The sequence below is a fragment of the Wyeomyia smithii genome, chromosome 2 (assembly GCF_029784165.1).
Source record: "Wyeomyia smithii strain HCP4-BCI-WySm-NY-G18 chromosome 2, ASM2978416v1, whole genome shotgun sequence".
Classification (NCBI taxonomy): Eukaryota; Metazoa; Arthropoda; class Insecta; order Diptera; family Culicidae; genus Wyeomyia; species Wyeomyia smithii.
The window spans coordinates 94560772-94577435 of record NC_073695.1 but is presented as its reverse complement, the minus strand read 5'-3'; the positions used below and the strand labels follow the sequence as shown (position 1 = coordinate 94577435).

The 16664-nt window shown below is 39.2% G+C and overlaps 1 protein-coding gene across 3 annotated transcripts in view; it reads left to right on the top strand.

Annotated features, from left to right (window-relative positions):
• Positions 1–11393: 11393 nt before the first annotated feature.
• LOC129720832 (troponin C, isoallergen Bla g 6.0101) overlaps positions 11394–16664 on the top strand; it is a 41951-nt gene continuing 36680 nt past the window's right edge. The window contains exon 1 of one of the 3 annotated variants that reach the window (XM_055672643.1): positions 11394–11560. In XM_055672643.1, coding sequence (XP_055528618.1) covers positions 11549–11560 — 12 coding nt within the window. In that variant the 5' untranslated portion in view covers positions 11394–11548. Of the gene's footprint in view, positions 11561–11792; positions 12453–16664 lie in introns of those variants that run through there. The other 2 variants (XM_055672644.1, XM_055672642.1) reach the window with 2 other exon arrangements.

Sequence of the window (16664 nt, the reverse complement as noted above, 5' to 3'; positions counted from 1 at the left end):
AAGCTAATCTAGAAAAGCCTCGCTTTTTAATGATTTCTCAATCATTCCCGATAACTCTGGTCGCATTCCGCGTCGAACACTCGACAGAAACGGACGTGCAAAGTGGTCGTTCTATTACAATCCGGTCCGTGTGTACGAATAGCCAAACAAAAGAGTGTATTATTCAAGGCCATCAGTTGACAGTCGAGTCCGTGTCGCTGTGCTGAGTGATCTCACACCCGGCTCACTGCTGGTGGCTGTATTGGTGCTGCTGTACTGGTGCTGCTGGCTGCTTTGGGTGCAGCTTCGAACGATCGGACAACCACTGCTGGAAGGAAGAAGTAAAGAGGTACGTGTTCTTGTCGGCGCTAGTTCGCTAGTGCGCTACATTTAGCGCGATGGATATAGATCCCTCGCCTCCCGTGCCACCATCCCCGAACCCCCCTGGCCCTGACCCTTCTGTTATCCCCTCCCCTGTTCATTCTCCAGTCCCCCCTCGCCCCAGGCTTAACCCGGATGGATCTCAACAGGGCAGCTATACTGTTTATTTTCGTCCAAAGGCAGGAGTGAATTCAAAGCGATTAAACATACTGCAAATTTCTAAAGACCTGACGAAGGGGTACAAGGCCGTGACCGAAATTTCCAAGGTCCGACCTAACAAGCTCCGTGTCGTGGTCAGTGATCTGGCACAGGCCAATGCTATCGCTTGCTCTGAGCTCTTCACACGCGAGTATCGCGTTGACATACCCGCACGAGACGTGGAGATCGACGGTGTTATAACCGATTCGAGTCTGTCTGTCGAGTGTATCCTAAAAAGCGCAACCGATTGCTTCAAAAATACCGAAACACAGGCGAAGATTTTGGATTGTAAGCAATTGCGGTCCATGTCTCTCGTCAGCGGTAAAAAAGTTTACACTCCGTCAGACTCGTTTCGCGTTACGTTTGCCGGATCTGCACTCCCTAGCCACGTCTCGATCGACCGGGTTCGTCTGCCTGTGCGATTGTATGTACCCCGTGTTATGAATTGCACCAATTGCAAGCAGTTAGGCCACACAGCCGCCTACTGCTGCAATAAGGCACGATGTAGCAAGTGTGGGGAGACTCATGCGGAAGATTCTTGCAGTGTTAATGCTTAAAAATGTATTCACTGTGGGGAAAACCAGCATGAGCTCTCCACATGCCCGGTGTACATGCAGCGCAGAGATAAAATCAAGCGGTCACTTAAGGAGCGTTCAAAGCGTTCTTATGCTGAGATGCTGAAGAAGACCGTGACCACTTCTACCATAACATCGAACCCCTTTGATCTGTTGTCCTCTGATGAAACCGATTCTGACGATTCATCAGCGGGAACATCTTATGCCAATCCTGGGGAGTCTAGGAAGAGGAAAAATGTTTCTTCTCCTAAACTTCCCCGTAAAGGTCCTAAGATTTCCCAAAGTGTAATGAAAAGTACGAACAAACCAAACAGTGCTGCGGAAAAACCGAAGCAAACTCCTCCTGGGCTTGCAAATTTAAAGTCCCAGAAGGAGTTCCCAGCACTGCCAGGAACATCTAAAACCCCAGTTGTTCCTTTTGCACATCCAGTTGATGAAACAAACTCTGGATTAGTGAAATTTTCTGACATTGTGGACTGGATTTTTGAAAATTTCAATATACCCGATCCAATTAAAATTTTTCTTACAGCATTCCTCCCAACAGTTAGATCATTTTTGAAGCAGTTGACTGCCCAATGGCCCCTCCTTGCAGCGATTGTATCCTTCGATGCCTAATTCAACTGCGTATATGAAGGATTCTATCTCTGTCATACAGTGGAATTGTAGAAGTTTTTACCAAAAATTGATTCGTTTAAAGTTTTGATAAATAAAAACAAATGCGATGCATTTTCCCTTTGTGAAACTTGGCTTACTTCAAATATTGATCTCAACTTCCATGATTTTAATATTATTCGCCTAGATCGAGACACCCCATATGGAGGAGTACTTTTAGGGATTAAGAAGTGCTATTCTTTCTATCGTATTAACCTCCCCTCGATTCCAGGCATCGAAGTTGTCGCATGTCAAATGACAATACAAGGTAAAGAGCTTTGTATTGCCTCAATATATATTCCTCCCAGAGCACAGGTTGGGCAACGGCTGCTCTTTGATTTAATAGAACTTCTTCCCTCGCCACGTTTGATTTTGGGAGACTTCAACTCTCATGGCGTGGCTTGGGGTTCCCCATACAATGATAACCGCTCCTCTTTAATCTATAACCTTTGCGATGACTTCGACATGACTATTTTAAACAACGGTGAAATGACACGTATCCCGAAACCTCCAGCGCGCCCAAGCGCTTTGGATCAATCCTTATGTTCGACGTCGCTACGGTTGGATTGCACATGGAAGGTAATCCTTGATCCTCACGGTAGCGACCATTTGCCTATTCTTATTTCAATTAATAACGGGTCGACTCGCATGCGACCAATTGACATTCCGTATGACCTCACACGGAATGTCGATTGGAAGTTATACGAGGAAATGATTTCAAAAGCGGTCGAGTCGATTCAACATCATCCACCACTTGAAGAATACAACCTCCTCGCGGGCTTGATTCTCGACGCCGCGTTGCAAGCCCAAACGAAGAAACATCCCGGCGTAACGATCAATGAACGGCCTCCCACTCCGTGGTGGGACCAAGAGTGCTCCGATGTCTACACGCAAAGATCCGACGTGTTTAAGGCCTACCAGAAGGGAGGTATACCTGGCGACTATTTACGGTATTCGGAGCTTAATACCAAGCTTAAAAGTTTGGCTGAAGCAAAGAAACGCGGATATTGGCGTCGGTTCGTGAACGAGACGTCGAGGGAGACATCGATGAGCACTCTTTGGAACACGGCCCAAAGAATGCGGAATCGCGTAACGGTCAACGAAAGCGAGGAGTCTTCAAGTCGGTGGATATTTGATTTTGCCAGGAAAGTATGTCCGGACTCTGTTCCTGAGCAAAACATTGTTCGCGATGCGTCTCCGGGCCACGACGCGATAGAATCACCTTTTACGATGGCAGAATTTTCAGTTGCCCTCCTGTCCTGTAACAATAACGCGCCTGGGTTAGATAGAATCAAATTCAACTTGTTGAAGAATCTACCCGGCAATGCCAAGAGGCGCTTGTTGAACTTGTTCAATAAGTTCCTGGAGCAAAACATTGTACCGCAGGATTGGAGGCAAGTGAAGGTGATCGCCATCCAAAAACCAGGGAAACCAGCTTCTGATCACAACTCTTATAGGCCGATTGCAATGCTATCCTGTATCCGGAAATTGATGGAAAAAATGATACTCCGTCGTTTAGACCATTGGGTCGAATCAAATGGTCTACTATTAGATACTCAATTTGGCTTCCGCCGTGCCAAAGGGACGAATGATTGTCTTGCGTTGCTTTCAACATATATTCAGCTGGCGTATGCTCGCAAAGAACAAATGGCGTCTGCGTTCTTGGACATTAAGGGGGCTTTTGATTCCGTTTCTATTGACATTCTTTCGGGTAAACTTCACCGACAAGGATTTTCTCCAATTTTGAACAATTTTTTGCACAATTTGTTGTCCGAAAAGCACATGCATTTTACGCATGGCGATTTGGCCACTTTTCGCATTAGCTACATGGGTCTTCCCCAGGGCTCATGTTTAAGCCCCCTTCTTTACAACTTTTATGTAAATGACATCGACGAATGTCTGGCAAATTCATGCACGATAAGACAACTTGCAGACGACAGTGTAATCTCTGTTACAGGAGCCAAAGCTGCCGATTTGCAAGGACCATTGCAAGATACCTTGGACAATTTGTCTGCTTGGGCTTTACAGCTAGGTATCGAATTCTCTCCGGAGAAGACTGAGATAGTAGTTTTTTCAAGGAAGCATGAACCTGCTCAGCTTCAAACACAATTAATGGGTAAAACGATTTCTCAGGTTTTGGTACACAAATATCTTGGTGTCTGGTTCGACTCTAAAAGCACCTGTGGTTGTCACGTGAGGTATCTGATGAAAAAATGTCAACAAAGAGTGAATTTTCTTCGTACAATAACCGGACAATGGTGGGGAGCCCACCCAGGAGACCTTATAAGGCTTTACCAAACAACGATATTGTCTGTCATTGAGTACGGGTGTTTCTGCTTCCGCTCCGCAGCAAACACACATTTGATCAAACTGGAGCGAATACAATATCGTTGTTTGCGTATCGCCTTGGGTTGCATGCAATCGACCCATACGATGAGTTTGGAGATCTTAGCTGGAGAAAACCCGCTTCTGGAGCCTGTCTTCTCGTATTCTAATCAAATGTGAGGTCTTGAACCGTCCCGTGATTGAAAATTTTGAAAGGTTAATCGAACTTAATTCTCAAACCCGTTTTATGACATTGTATTTCAATCACATGTCCCAAAATATTAACCCTTCTTCGAATATTCCAAATCGTGTCGACTTATCAAATACTTCTGATTCTACTGTGTTTTTCGATACATCCATAATAGAAGAAACTCGTGGAATCCCGGATCATTTACGCGTGCAGCAGATCCCTAAAATTTTTTCCAATAAATATCGAAACATCAACTGCGACAATATGTACTACACTGACGGATCACTTCTTGATGGGTCCACTGGCTTCGGTATCTTCAATAACAATTTAACCGTCTCCCATAAGCTCGATAATCCTGCTTCTGTTTACGTCGCAGAATTAGCTGCAATTCAGTACACCCTAGGGATTATCGAAAAAATGCCCACGGATCATTATTTCATCTTTACGGACAGTCTCAGTTCCATTGAGGCTCTCCGATCGATGAAAGATGTTAAGCACTCTCCGTATTTCCTGGGGAAAATACGGGAACATCTGAGTGCTTTATCCGAAAAATCTACTCAGATTACCTTAGCGTGGGTCCCTTCTCACTGCTCGATACCGGGTAATGAGAAAGCGGACTCTTTGGCTAAGGTGGGCGCAATAAACGGTGATATTTATGAAAGACCAATTGCCTTTAATGAATTTTTCGCATTTGTACGTCAGAATACGATCATCAGTTGGCAAAATTCTTGGACCAAGGGGGAACTGGGAAGGTGGTTACATTCCATAATCCCCAAGGTATCGACGAACCCGTGGTTCAAGGGGTTGGATGTAGGTCGGGATTTCATTTGCTGCAGGCCGAAGGTAGGCAGCCGGCTGTTCCTGTTCGTGATGTCTTGGCGAGCCGTGACCTATCCTACATGTCCCTTATATACGTTTTCCTGAAATCCATCCACGGCCCAGTTTAGTCCTATCCCCTTCCGCCTACATCCAACCAAACGACAAGAACACGTTAAGACCCCGGATCCGGAAACAGCAATCAGACCCGCACGATACTCTCAAGGCCCGATGAAAACAACCCAATATGCCAGTCCGTAATATCTTGGCCCAGCAGCGGAACAAATTTAATATGCTGCTTACCTATGGCAATGAAAACCATCAAACAGCAAACCTGTGCTTTTAATGCAAAATATTCTAGCTTTAAGTTAGATTTAGTTTCAGCTCGTAGTCGGCAGCGAGGATAAAAAATTTGCTTTTAGTTATTAAGATACTTTAGAAAGTAAGCTACCAGATATAATTGGCGCCGTTAAACATTGAATTGTATTTGTGCCGTGTCAAATAAACTATAGATGAAGAAAAAAAAACTCTGGTCGCAATATAATATCTTTTAATTCCCAATCGGTAAGCAATGGGATAAGCTAAAGAACACAACACTGGGATTCCTAATTTAACCTTTGAGGCTATAACGCTACGGAAGTGATTTTTGTGTAATTAAAATCTGTTTTTTAAAATTTGTTTTCTGTTTGGGGTACTTCGGCGTACTGCCTTACTGACGCCGCGATGCCTAGTCTCGCGACAGAGCCGTCGTCTTTGGTGTAGCTGACTAGTGACAAGAAACCGCATTTCATAGATCAGACGCTGCTGTACGCCAAATATAGGAAAAAAGACGCGTATGGAAACCTTTTCTTCGTCCAAAGTTCCGCCCGATCTACACTAATGTCATTCATATCCCACATAGCATCACGACGAAGTTGAGATAGGAACGTTACCGGTAGAGATAATAAATCGCAGTGCACAGTAGTTCCATTTTCTAAGAAGGGCGGTCATAAATATTGTTTTCCTATGTCTTGAGCTCAAAATATCAATCTAAGTGTATTTTTTGATGCTGAATCCAATTTCGAAGTATTTTTCATAGGTTCGTAATCGGGGGTAATCTAAAAGTACAGGTATATTTTACAAGCTTTGTCTTCACTACTTTTCCTTAACCATGCAATTTTTCAAACTTCCATTGTTCGTTGCCATGTCATAAAAAGTTGTGAAAGAAAAATCTTTTCGTGTTCTTCTTAAACTGACCACGAAAATGAACTGATCTCTCCTTAGTGGTGTTATCATAGTTCGATAATAGGAGATCGATCTGCTCTACCAGATTCAACCATGTGACATATCTTTTTATGTAGCTGCTTTTTCTTTGCTTAGATTATTTTCAGTGAACTGATAATCGGGTGCAACTGTAATGTATAGCTTACCATTCATCTAGCTTCAAGTTATAATAATCCCATAGTGATGAGTTTATAGATTTTAAAATATTTTGTATCTTCTCATCAAACCTACACGATTTTCCAGCTCAAATTTTAAAGATATGCATTTTGGAAAAATGTGCATCTAAGCAATTAACCTTTCAAATAATAATGACGGCACACGGTATTCGTCGAAAAGGGGTTGCAAAATATTACAGCATAAGAAAGCACTCTAAAACAAAACAAAAACGAAGAAGACGTCCCAAAAATTAGCAATTTGTAATCACTTCTCACAAACCAGTCAGCAGGTCTCGGCGGCCAAATCGTGTTTTGGACAGATAAACGATCCCTAACGAACATTTTGATGCATTGCACTCAGGTAAATTCGCTTAAGAACATTGTTGAATTGACAAATGAAAATACATTAGTGATATCTATTTATATCAAAATGTATCTATTTTACCGTTGGTTCAGTCATTGACAACGCAATGCAACATTCTTAAAACCACTAGGAAAAGTTTAACATTCCTTGTTTTTGAACCTTCATATCAAAAAACCACTTTGGAATACTTAAATTCACTGAGAAGGGGTGAAACTTCATTTAACCTAATAACATACTTTTTACAGCTGTAGTCAGTTCGCGAGAGCCGCAACCGCCTTTCTGAGGGACGTTGTTTTGATGTTCTCCGATTGGGCTGAAATTTTCAGCGTTTGTTTGTTTATTCAAGGTAGGATGTTTTGCAAAATTTCAATTTTTTTCATTCAGGTTAAGTGGGGTAAAACGGCTATTGAAAACGATATGTCCAAAAACGTCCAAATATTAAAAAGTGCAATAACTCCTGCTAGACTTGATGGATTTTCCTAAAAATTTGTGGTATTATTCTACACTGAGAGTACTTCAAAACGCATGGTCACAATATATGGCAATGAGGTAAATTGACGAAAAAACGCATTTTTTTTTTTAAATTGTCAATTTTCAGGGTCATTCTACTCTTCTCAACATCGCTAGAAAAAATATCTGAATATGGCGTTTTGTAGAGCAACTCAAGAGCTTTAATGTCATGTATAAGCCAAGTGTGCCAAATGGGGTAAAACGGTCCTAGAAGGATTTTTTCAAAAAACCGTCAAAATCACTAAAATCACTATACTGCCGATACCCGCATAACTGTCCCATACTGATTTTGGTCACTTTTGAGTTATCATCGGGAATCGACGTAACTGTTATCATATTTTCTGGAAAAAAAAATTAAAATTGATGCTTTTGTATGGAAAAACATGGAAAAAATACCAAGTTGTTTTTGTCCCATATTGAAAGTACCCGCATTACAGTCCCACTGCATAGTGGTGCAAACTGCAAACATATAATTTTGCTCCAGATTAGTGTATAACGGATTATTTTAGGCATATAGAAGTATGTCATTTAATTAACTAGACTAATGTTGTTTTTCTGTAGTACAATCTACGTAGCCAATGATACTGCCGGTTGCTGGTTGAATTTATATGTGATGGGACAAAATATGCGAGTACTTTCGCAATGTACCCGCATATTTTGTCCCATTTTGTCTTTTTTTTAAGTTATACAACGTAAAACCAGTTCCATCCATGGTTTTTTGTTCACAACGATAAACTTGTGCTGCCATGAAACTGTTATGGTCGTTGGTTCTGGATGTAATTGCTGGAAATCCGAAAATTCACGGATAATATTAAGTCGCCGTTTTCTCAACATATTGTTTTTCCTTATGGGACAGTTAGCCGGGTACCGGCAGTATATTTCATGCTAGACTTAATAGATTTTATTGAAAATTTGGATTATCACTGTACCTTACCAGGACTACCTACTTTACCAGAAGGTACGCAATTTGGGGTAAAACGTTCCTCGAAGATTTTTTTTTTCGAAAAAAGCCGTCAAAATCACCAGAACTGCAAGAACTTGGGTTAGACTTGATCGATTTACTGAAAATCTAGATTTTAACTTCAAGTTAATACGAACTTGAGGGCAAGATGACAAAAGTGACAAATAGATTTACATAACGAAAATAAAAATTCTTGAAAAATACTTGGCGATTTTCGGGGGGGCTATTTTCTCTACAGAAAAGGTCCAGAACCCGAAGCTAGCATTTCATAAAAAGACTACAGAGCTTTTATTTGACATAATATCCAGATGCATCTTTTGGAAATCGACTAAAAAGAACTAAAGTTTTCCTTGACTTCAAAAAAGCATCAAACAAGGTAAAAGATATTATCGATATGACGGTTGCGAAAATAAAAAATTCCAACCGAGTTCCTACTTATCCGTGGAGCAAAAAAAATCGTTATTTGCACGATTCCCTGCAATATTTATGTTAGCAAACTTAGTGTTAAGGAAGATGGTGCTTTGATGAACGCGGAAGAACATCGTTTGTTTGCCGACTGTAGCAGTTAATTTTGTAGATTTATCGGCTTAATCAGTCCTTGTATAGCAGCAAAAACGATTTTTTGTTTCTTAATCCGACAGTTTCGGTTTTATTTCAAATGAAGTCACCGAAACTGTCGGTTTGAGAAACAAAAAATCGTTTTTGCTTCCATACACGGACTGATTAAGCCGATAAATCTATAAAGTTGAAGAACATCATGAGTATAAATTGTAAAGCATTAGTGTTCGAATTCGTGATTTTTTAAATAGTTGTTCATTTTTATTGATACAACAGCAACCAGAGTAATATAATTTTTTGGCCAACACTCTGGAATCATCTTGCACATACCACGTGGACAGCTTGGGGGGGGGGGGTTGTGTAATGTCCACGGTCCTCACAAAAAAAATTGCCGTGAAGTTCGTATCAACTTAGAGTAATAATCTACATTTTCAGTAAATCTATCAAGTCTAACCCAAAATCTTGCAGTTTTGGTGATTTTGACGGCTTTTTTCGAAAAAAAAACTTCAAGGAACGTTTTATCCCAAATTGCGTATCTTCTGGTAAAGTAGGTAGTTCTGGTAAGGTACAGTGATAATCCAAATTTTCAATAAAATCTATTAAGTCTAGCAGGAACTATAGTGATTTTAATGATTTTGACGGTTTTTTGAAAAAAACCTTCTAGGGCCGTTTTACCCCATATGGCACACTTGGCTTGTACATGACATTAAAGCTCTTGAGTTGCTCGACAAAACGCAATATTCAGATATTTTTTCTAGCGATGTTGAGAAGAGTAGAATGACCCTGAAAATTAACAATTTTTAAAAGAAAAATGCGTTTTTTCGTCAATTTACCTCACTGCCATATATTGTTACCATGCGTTTTGAAGTACTCTCAGTGTAGAATAATACCACAAATTTTTAGGAAAATCCATCAAGTCTAGCAGGAGCTATTGCACTTTTTAGTGTTTGGACGTTTTTAGACATATCATTACCAAGAGCCGTTTTACCCCATTTAACCTCAATGAAAAAAAATTGGAATTTTGCAAAACATCCTACCTTGAATAGACAAACAAACGCTGAAAATTTCAGCCCAATCGGAGAACATCAAAACAACATGCGGTTGCGCCTCTCGCGAACTGGCTCTTAAAAGTGAAAACTATGCGCACTTCCAAGTCCCACAGTTAACAATTCCTTCGTGATACAATACAATAATTGATGCCATTGTTAGCTTCAGACTACAAAGGACGCTGAGAGGTGAAAAATACTAAAATAATGAAATTTGATGTTTGGCTTTATGACCCATATGGGGGAACCACAGTGCAGTGCCAGTGGGGCCTTGAATTGCACTCACCAAAATTTACTGTCAAGTTTACATTTTATTGTGTTGTATAATAGTAACTATGAAAAAGAAAAACTTTAAAAAAGAGAAGAGGTTCGATACAGAAAAAAATCAGTCGTCCAAAATTTTCACCCAGTGCTTCTACTGAAATTATTCTGTTATTAACACTGGACATCAATTTCGCCTTTAATAAGACCGGAATTTTGCCATTATTTTTTAATTAATGCGAGTTTTCCGATGTCGAGCGATGCAACTTGGTTACCGAAATGATAGAATCAAAGCTGGTGGAAATTGAATAATTTGATTAACAACCAATAATGTTGCTATAATTGACTCCACGATGTTTTCCAATAGTCTTCCAATAATTGCTTTTCAGCGGTCACCCGTTATTTTTGTTCGTTTGACCAGAAGAGTATTATCTTAATTGGATTATTCTTGGGTGCCTGTTTCGTTTCCGTGGGGTATTAATAATCAGGCTTTCGAGAGCACAATTTAAAAATAGGCTGAAGAATTCATTCGAACTTCAATTTCTACAGCAAATTTTGCAGTTTGAAAGGAATTCCTTCGTATTATTAACCAAAAATCCAAGCTCAACCTGCCGCTATCCGGATCAGTGGCAGTAATTTGCGTTTGTTTCCACCGATTCGTTTACTTTGCCTGCTTGACTGCCCTAACGGCGATAAAGTGAGCGCAGCCGGATGGTCAAATGTGTGTGTGACGCAAAAACTTTCACGCTTAGCCGGCCCGAGTCAGGGGTCCTCGAGTGAGATCACACGCGCCAATCTTATTCTTGCGGAGAAAATTATCAACCAATATCGAGGCGGGAAGCGGGCACCCACAAAAAAAAACAGCTGGGAGAGAAAAACTGAGAGAGACTTTAGGTTTAGAATGTTTGGTTTACGTTATAGAGAAAAGCAAAGGGAGAGAAAATCTCTGAAATGAGTTTAAAATAAATTTTCATTAAATAGTATAAATTACAAAATAATTTCGCGTGAACTGATGGGTGGGAATGGTACGGTTTGAGGTTGGAATGGATCGTTTGGTGGAGGTGTAGGAAGGAATTTCCTAACTGTTTTCGTGGGAGGAACGTGATGCGTTTGTGCTTGGAAAATGGGAAAGCTTATATATAACTATACTCGAGCAGCGGCAAAGCACAGCACATTCTATCCAAGTGTTGACCGCGGGCCACGTCTTATTGTTCTGTGCTCTCCGGAATTCCGTGCATCCGTTCTAACGCTCGCGTTCTGTCGCTTCCGAATCTGTGCTTGCTAGTTTACCTGCGATTTTCTTGCTGTATTCACTATGACTTCCATTGTAAGTATGAGCATCGGATATTCATGAACAGCCTTTTCCTTGTTATTCGTGTACTTCGTGTACTACCCTTGGAGGCGATGTCTGACGCAAATTTTTTGGCAAACGATGAGTTTTCTGTTTTACATACCTCGTCACACCTGCTACCGTGGCGTCTAGCTTAGTCCCTTCTGTGAATTGCATTCCCGCTATCCTGCCTCCCGCCGTTCGGGAGTTAAACCCAGTCGGACGGCCAGAAAGATAGAGATCTATGAAAATGTCGACGGCGAACATCGCTCATATTTGAAACGACTATAAAATGTAGTGGCTAATAGGTCCTATGATGGGAAGATCGGTGTGCCACACAGACCAGTGTGCGGCTGCAAAATACCTTTCGAAAGTGCAGCAAAATTTACAGTTTCGCGAATCTCGAAGTGTTTTACGAGTTTACGTGTGAGTGTGTGTATGCACTCGTGGGAAGAAATAAGTTGGCAAAATTTTATAGTACTTTCCACGTACAGGTCAGTCCTAGCAGCAAATCCGATTGTGGTCCAAGGCAAAAGCCTCGAAGCCGCGGTAGGAACCTTTTTTAATAAAATTCTGCCACTCGAGTGCCCGTCGGTTCAATTGTAGTCCCAGACCCGCAGAGGGATTAGCACCCAACTTGTGTGTGGCTCAGGTGTTGTAACCGTTTCTTCGAAGCACGCGGCAGCCTCGCCTCTTAAGTGAACACCGGTAGCAGCAATGGTTAGTGTGCATTTGTTCTAACAGCTCTTTGTTCGACCGCTGAAAACACACCGAATTTTGCTTTTGCAACTGTACGTCGAGCATGGATTTGACGAAGAAAGTGTTTGCCGTGCTGATCTGTGGGCTTCTGTTGATCGGTGCTGGTGGGCTAGTCACCGGAAGAGCTCCGGTTGGTTTCACGTGATTCTTTTTTGTTTCTGTTCGCATAAGCTCATTGTTTCAAAAACTCATTGTCGCTGCTCGGATCTGAATCGAAACTGAAGATGGTGGTGGCCCCATTTCGTCATTCGTATTCCAAAATGTATGGGAATTGTGTAATTTTTGGTTAGATTTTTAGCTAAAACAAGCACGGTAGAAGGGAATTTCGAGCATGAAGTTCGTTGATTGTGAATGTTAAAAAATGAACTGTTTACAACACGTACCGATTTTTTATATATGAATTGTGCCTCATAATATTTTATCTTGGAACGTAATATGGAACGTTGCCGGAGCCACTGAACAGTTAATTAAACTTATTTTTTGACCATTGAAATAAATCGTAAGGAAACGTGATTCTCAAGTGATGTATAAATTTGCATTTGAAAGCATTGGCAAAAACGCTTAACTGGATTAGTGTATATACACTTGTTTTTTAATTGATTTATAAACCTGTATCCAGTGCTAATCTACAGAATGATATTATATCACTATTTCTCGAGTGAGCTGCAACGATTCTAATCAATGGAAGCAGTTTAAAAACACATTGTTAGTCAAGCTGCTTGATATTAGTTTCATTGTAACCTTGAAAACGATTCCCATTGTGCCAGTCAAACTTTTCAAGATATATAAAGTATTGAAATTTTATATATTGAAATTTGATTCAACCCATATCATACCCAGGCATTTTTCAAAACAGCAAAGGTGGCTCTAAAACTATGAGTGATTTTTGCTAACACCAAACTACTAGGAGCACAAGGTTCCAAAAATTTTAAATTATGTGCTCAAGTGATTGGAATTATTCAAAAAATAATCACACATTTATTGTTTGTTTGAATTAATAGATCCATCAGTCATTGGGAGATGAATCAGTCTTTGAATTTTTAACAATTGTTGATATTATGATCAAAATAAACTTTCTAAATTCATCATGAAATCTTCTACAAACAGTACTTCATCATAAAAAATATGAAGCTTTCTATTGAAGTGATACAAATATCCCCGTATTTTTTCACGAGTTTTTTTACCTTTGTTTGTAACCAGCGAATACAACTGTGCAATTTATTCTAAACAAAATTAAATACTTTTAACTGAACCAAATTTAGCAACAACAAAAATCAACAATACTCTTACTTTGTCTTCTTATTTACGAACATTTATGATGATATCTTTGTGACTGAATTATTAAATCCACTGTGAAGAAATGAGGCATATCATATCACAATCGAATATTCTATATATTAGGGTATATTAGGGTGGCAATGGGAAGTTTGGAAAAAAATGTGATCATCGAGTATAAAGAACCAACCATGTTCATTTTGCTTATTTGCCAAAAATATTAACTTGTGCAAAGTTTCAGCTTAATCGGCATGATTCTGAAGAGCCTCAAAACGCTTAAAGTTTTAGAGTTTTGACCCTTGAAAATTATCATTCCTAATAAAACAATATGTTTGAGATGCGCTGCCAGATCCAACGACTGTAAACACGTAGAAAACTTTAAATGTGTAAAGGCTTTTATGAATTTATTCGCAATGGGTAAAACAATGTTAACTGGCAACTTCCTCTAATGAAATAGAGAAAATGTCGATGCGACTGTGAATGTTCTCTTTGAAATTTTGTTTGATATAAACCTTTCCGACCGGGCCCATGTTATTGCGTAGGTAAAAGGTGTAGGTGACTTAAACAAAACCTTCTCTCTCGCTTTTTGAATGTCCTATTTATTGTTTTATTACTCACAACGCTAGTGTCCACAACGCAGCTGCTACGAAAATTGAAAAACCGGAGCAAGCAAGTGTCTTTATATAGGAATTGCTTCGATTTAGGTTATGTTATCCGTCATTTTTTACCTATACAACTGTGTGGGCTCGGTCGGAAAGGGTTAATTAAGCACTAAATGCCCCTGAAGAAAAGGAGAACTAATGGAAATATTAAAATCCTGTCTGGTATAACAGTCATTAAAAAAAACTTGAAAACCGTGATGATTTTGCATTTTATATAGTTTTATCGTCCAGTATTTATGAAAAGTCGTGCTTTGCCTGATGCAACTCTTCAAATTGCAAAGAATAGACTTGAGCTAGTACTCCTGAAATGGCTTCAATCATATTCAACTAACCGCCAACAAATAGTTAAATATAACGGACAAGGCTCAAATTAGATTCTGCCCACTTCTGGCGTCCCCCAAGTACCTCACTTAGGGCCTTTTTTTCTCATCTTGTATCTTATCGACATTTCCTCTATTCTCGAAAAACGAAATGTGATATGACTTTTTTTTGGAAGTAAGAAATGAAGGAGATATCAATGCGAAGTCTACTAGAGCCTAATACAAAAAAATGCAACCAAACATCAGTCTAATTGAAAAGAACAGCATTAAATATCTCTAAGATATCAAACTGTAGAAAATTGTGTAAAAAATAATGTCATATGAATTGTCTTAGAATTCAAACTAACCTTCATTGACCATTACCACACACTGATCTAATAACATGCTAGGTCTTATAAAGCACGTTTGTTACTATGTTCAGGACCCGTAAATCTTCAAAACAATGTATATTAGAGTAACAATAACTATGTGTGACATTTTGTGCATTGGCCCAAAATATAACCTGTGCAAAATTTCAGCTCATTCGGACATGATTTTAGAGTGCCTCAAAGCGCTAGAAGTTGTGAGTTTTCGACCCTCTAAAAATACCAAAAGGAGAATACATGATATTGAAAAAGTCCAAAAAAAATATGCCAAATGACCTAAAAATTCATAAAACATCAAGATTAGGTGTTATTTCGAAAAAAAATTTTGACCAAAAATTGACCTTTTGAGATCTAACCGTTTTCTAGGCAAAAGGGTGCCTAAAATAAAGTAATTTTGATTCGGCCTCTCAAATGACTCAAAACTCGCTCTAAACCACATGTAAATTATTTTAATGTGCATTGGGAATCCTAAGCTTGATTTCTAATTATGGTGGTTCATTTATTTTTTATCAAGGTGGTTCCAAAAACATAATAAACATGAAAGGCAAGTTACACAGAGTTTTATACAAAATACAACAGCGTGTGTACATACGAGTGTAAAACTAATTGATCCAACTTTGTGGTACATCAAGTATAGGATTTCAAATATCCAAATAAAAATCAACATTTATTCATTAAACCAATATAAATGTCATTTTAATTGTTTAGGGAACCACCTTAGGAAGAATAAATAAGTGGACCCTGATGAATCCAGCTACCTAAATTTACCTGTTACTATTTTTCGGATGTCTTACTTCTACAAATAAAAAAATAAAATAATTACGAAATTTACAACTATTTTCGTAAAAATGTTATATTTCGAGATTGGCTTATATTACATCGGGATGATAGTTGCTTCTTACGTAAAATTTTCCAAGGAACACGATGAAATCATCAAATTTAAATTAAAAATGGCTGCATTTGCCGAAAAATGTAAATTTAGTTTTCAAATAAAAAATAATAATTTTTCTGGCAACGCTTCCGGTCAAAACTTATGTTTTTTGTAGATTCTTTTCTTCAAAAATCACCTATCAGTATTTTTCGGACAACTTACGTCTTTGAATGGTAAGAAAAAGAAAAAAGAGATTTTTGACAAAAATTGCGTGACTTTGCAATGAAGAGGGGGGTCCCACAGAGCTGGGGTATTCCAATCGACACCAAAATTGGAATTTTTCCAAAGAGACAGTAGATGAATAATTCCCCCAACTTTATGTAAAATCTGTGATGGTCGTGTCCAAGTGGCATGTACACTTCGTATGGAATGACCCGTAAATATTTAATTCATCACAATACCACCCCCTCTTATGAAAAAATGGTCTCCATATTTCGGAGTATTTCGTCCTAACGTCCTGACGAAAATCCTGTAATTTTCAGCACAATTAAAGACTTTGGGGGACCAGTTCCGAATAGAATTGAGATATTTACGATGTCATTGAATATTGTTTGTCTTGAAAGCCCTAAATGACAGTTTTGATGTGAAAATTGATTTCGGAAACTTAGAGTAAAGAAAGTGGTTTTTCTTCATTCTAAACCGGTTAGTTGCAAAGATAGAGAATTTTCTCTACGAATTTGCTAATAAATAATGGGGCTACAACATTGCAGAGGAACTTTTTCCTCTATCTACAAAGACAAAAAGTTAATCACCGTAAACTGGGGTTACTTTGATCAATGGGGTGACTTT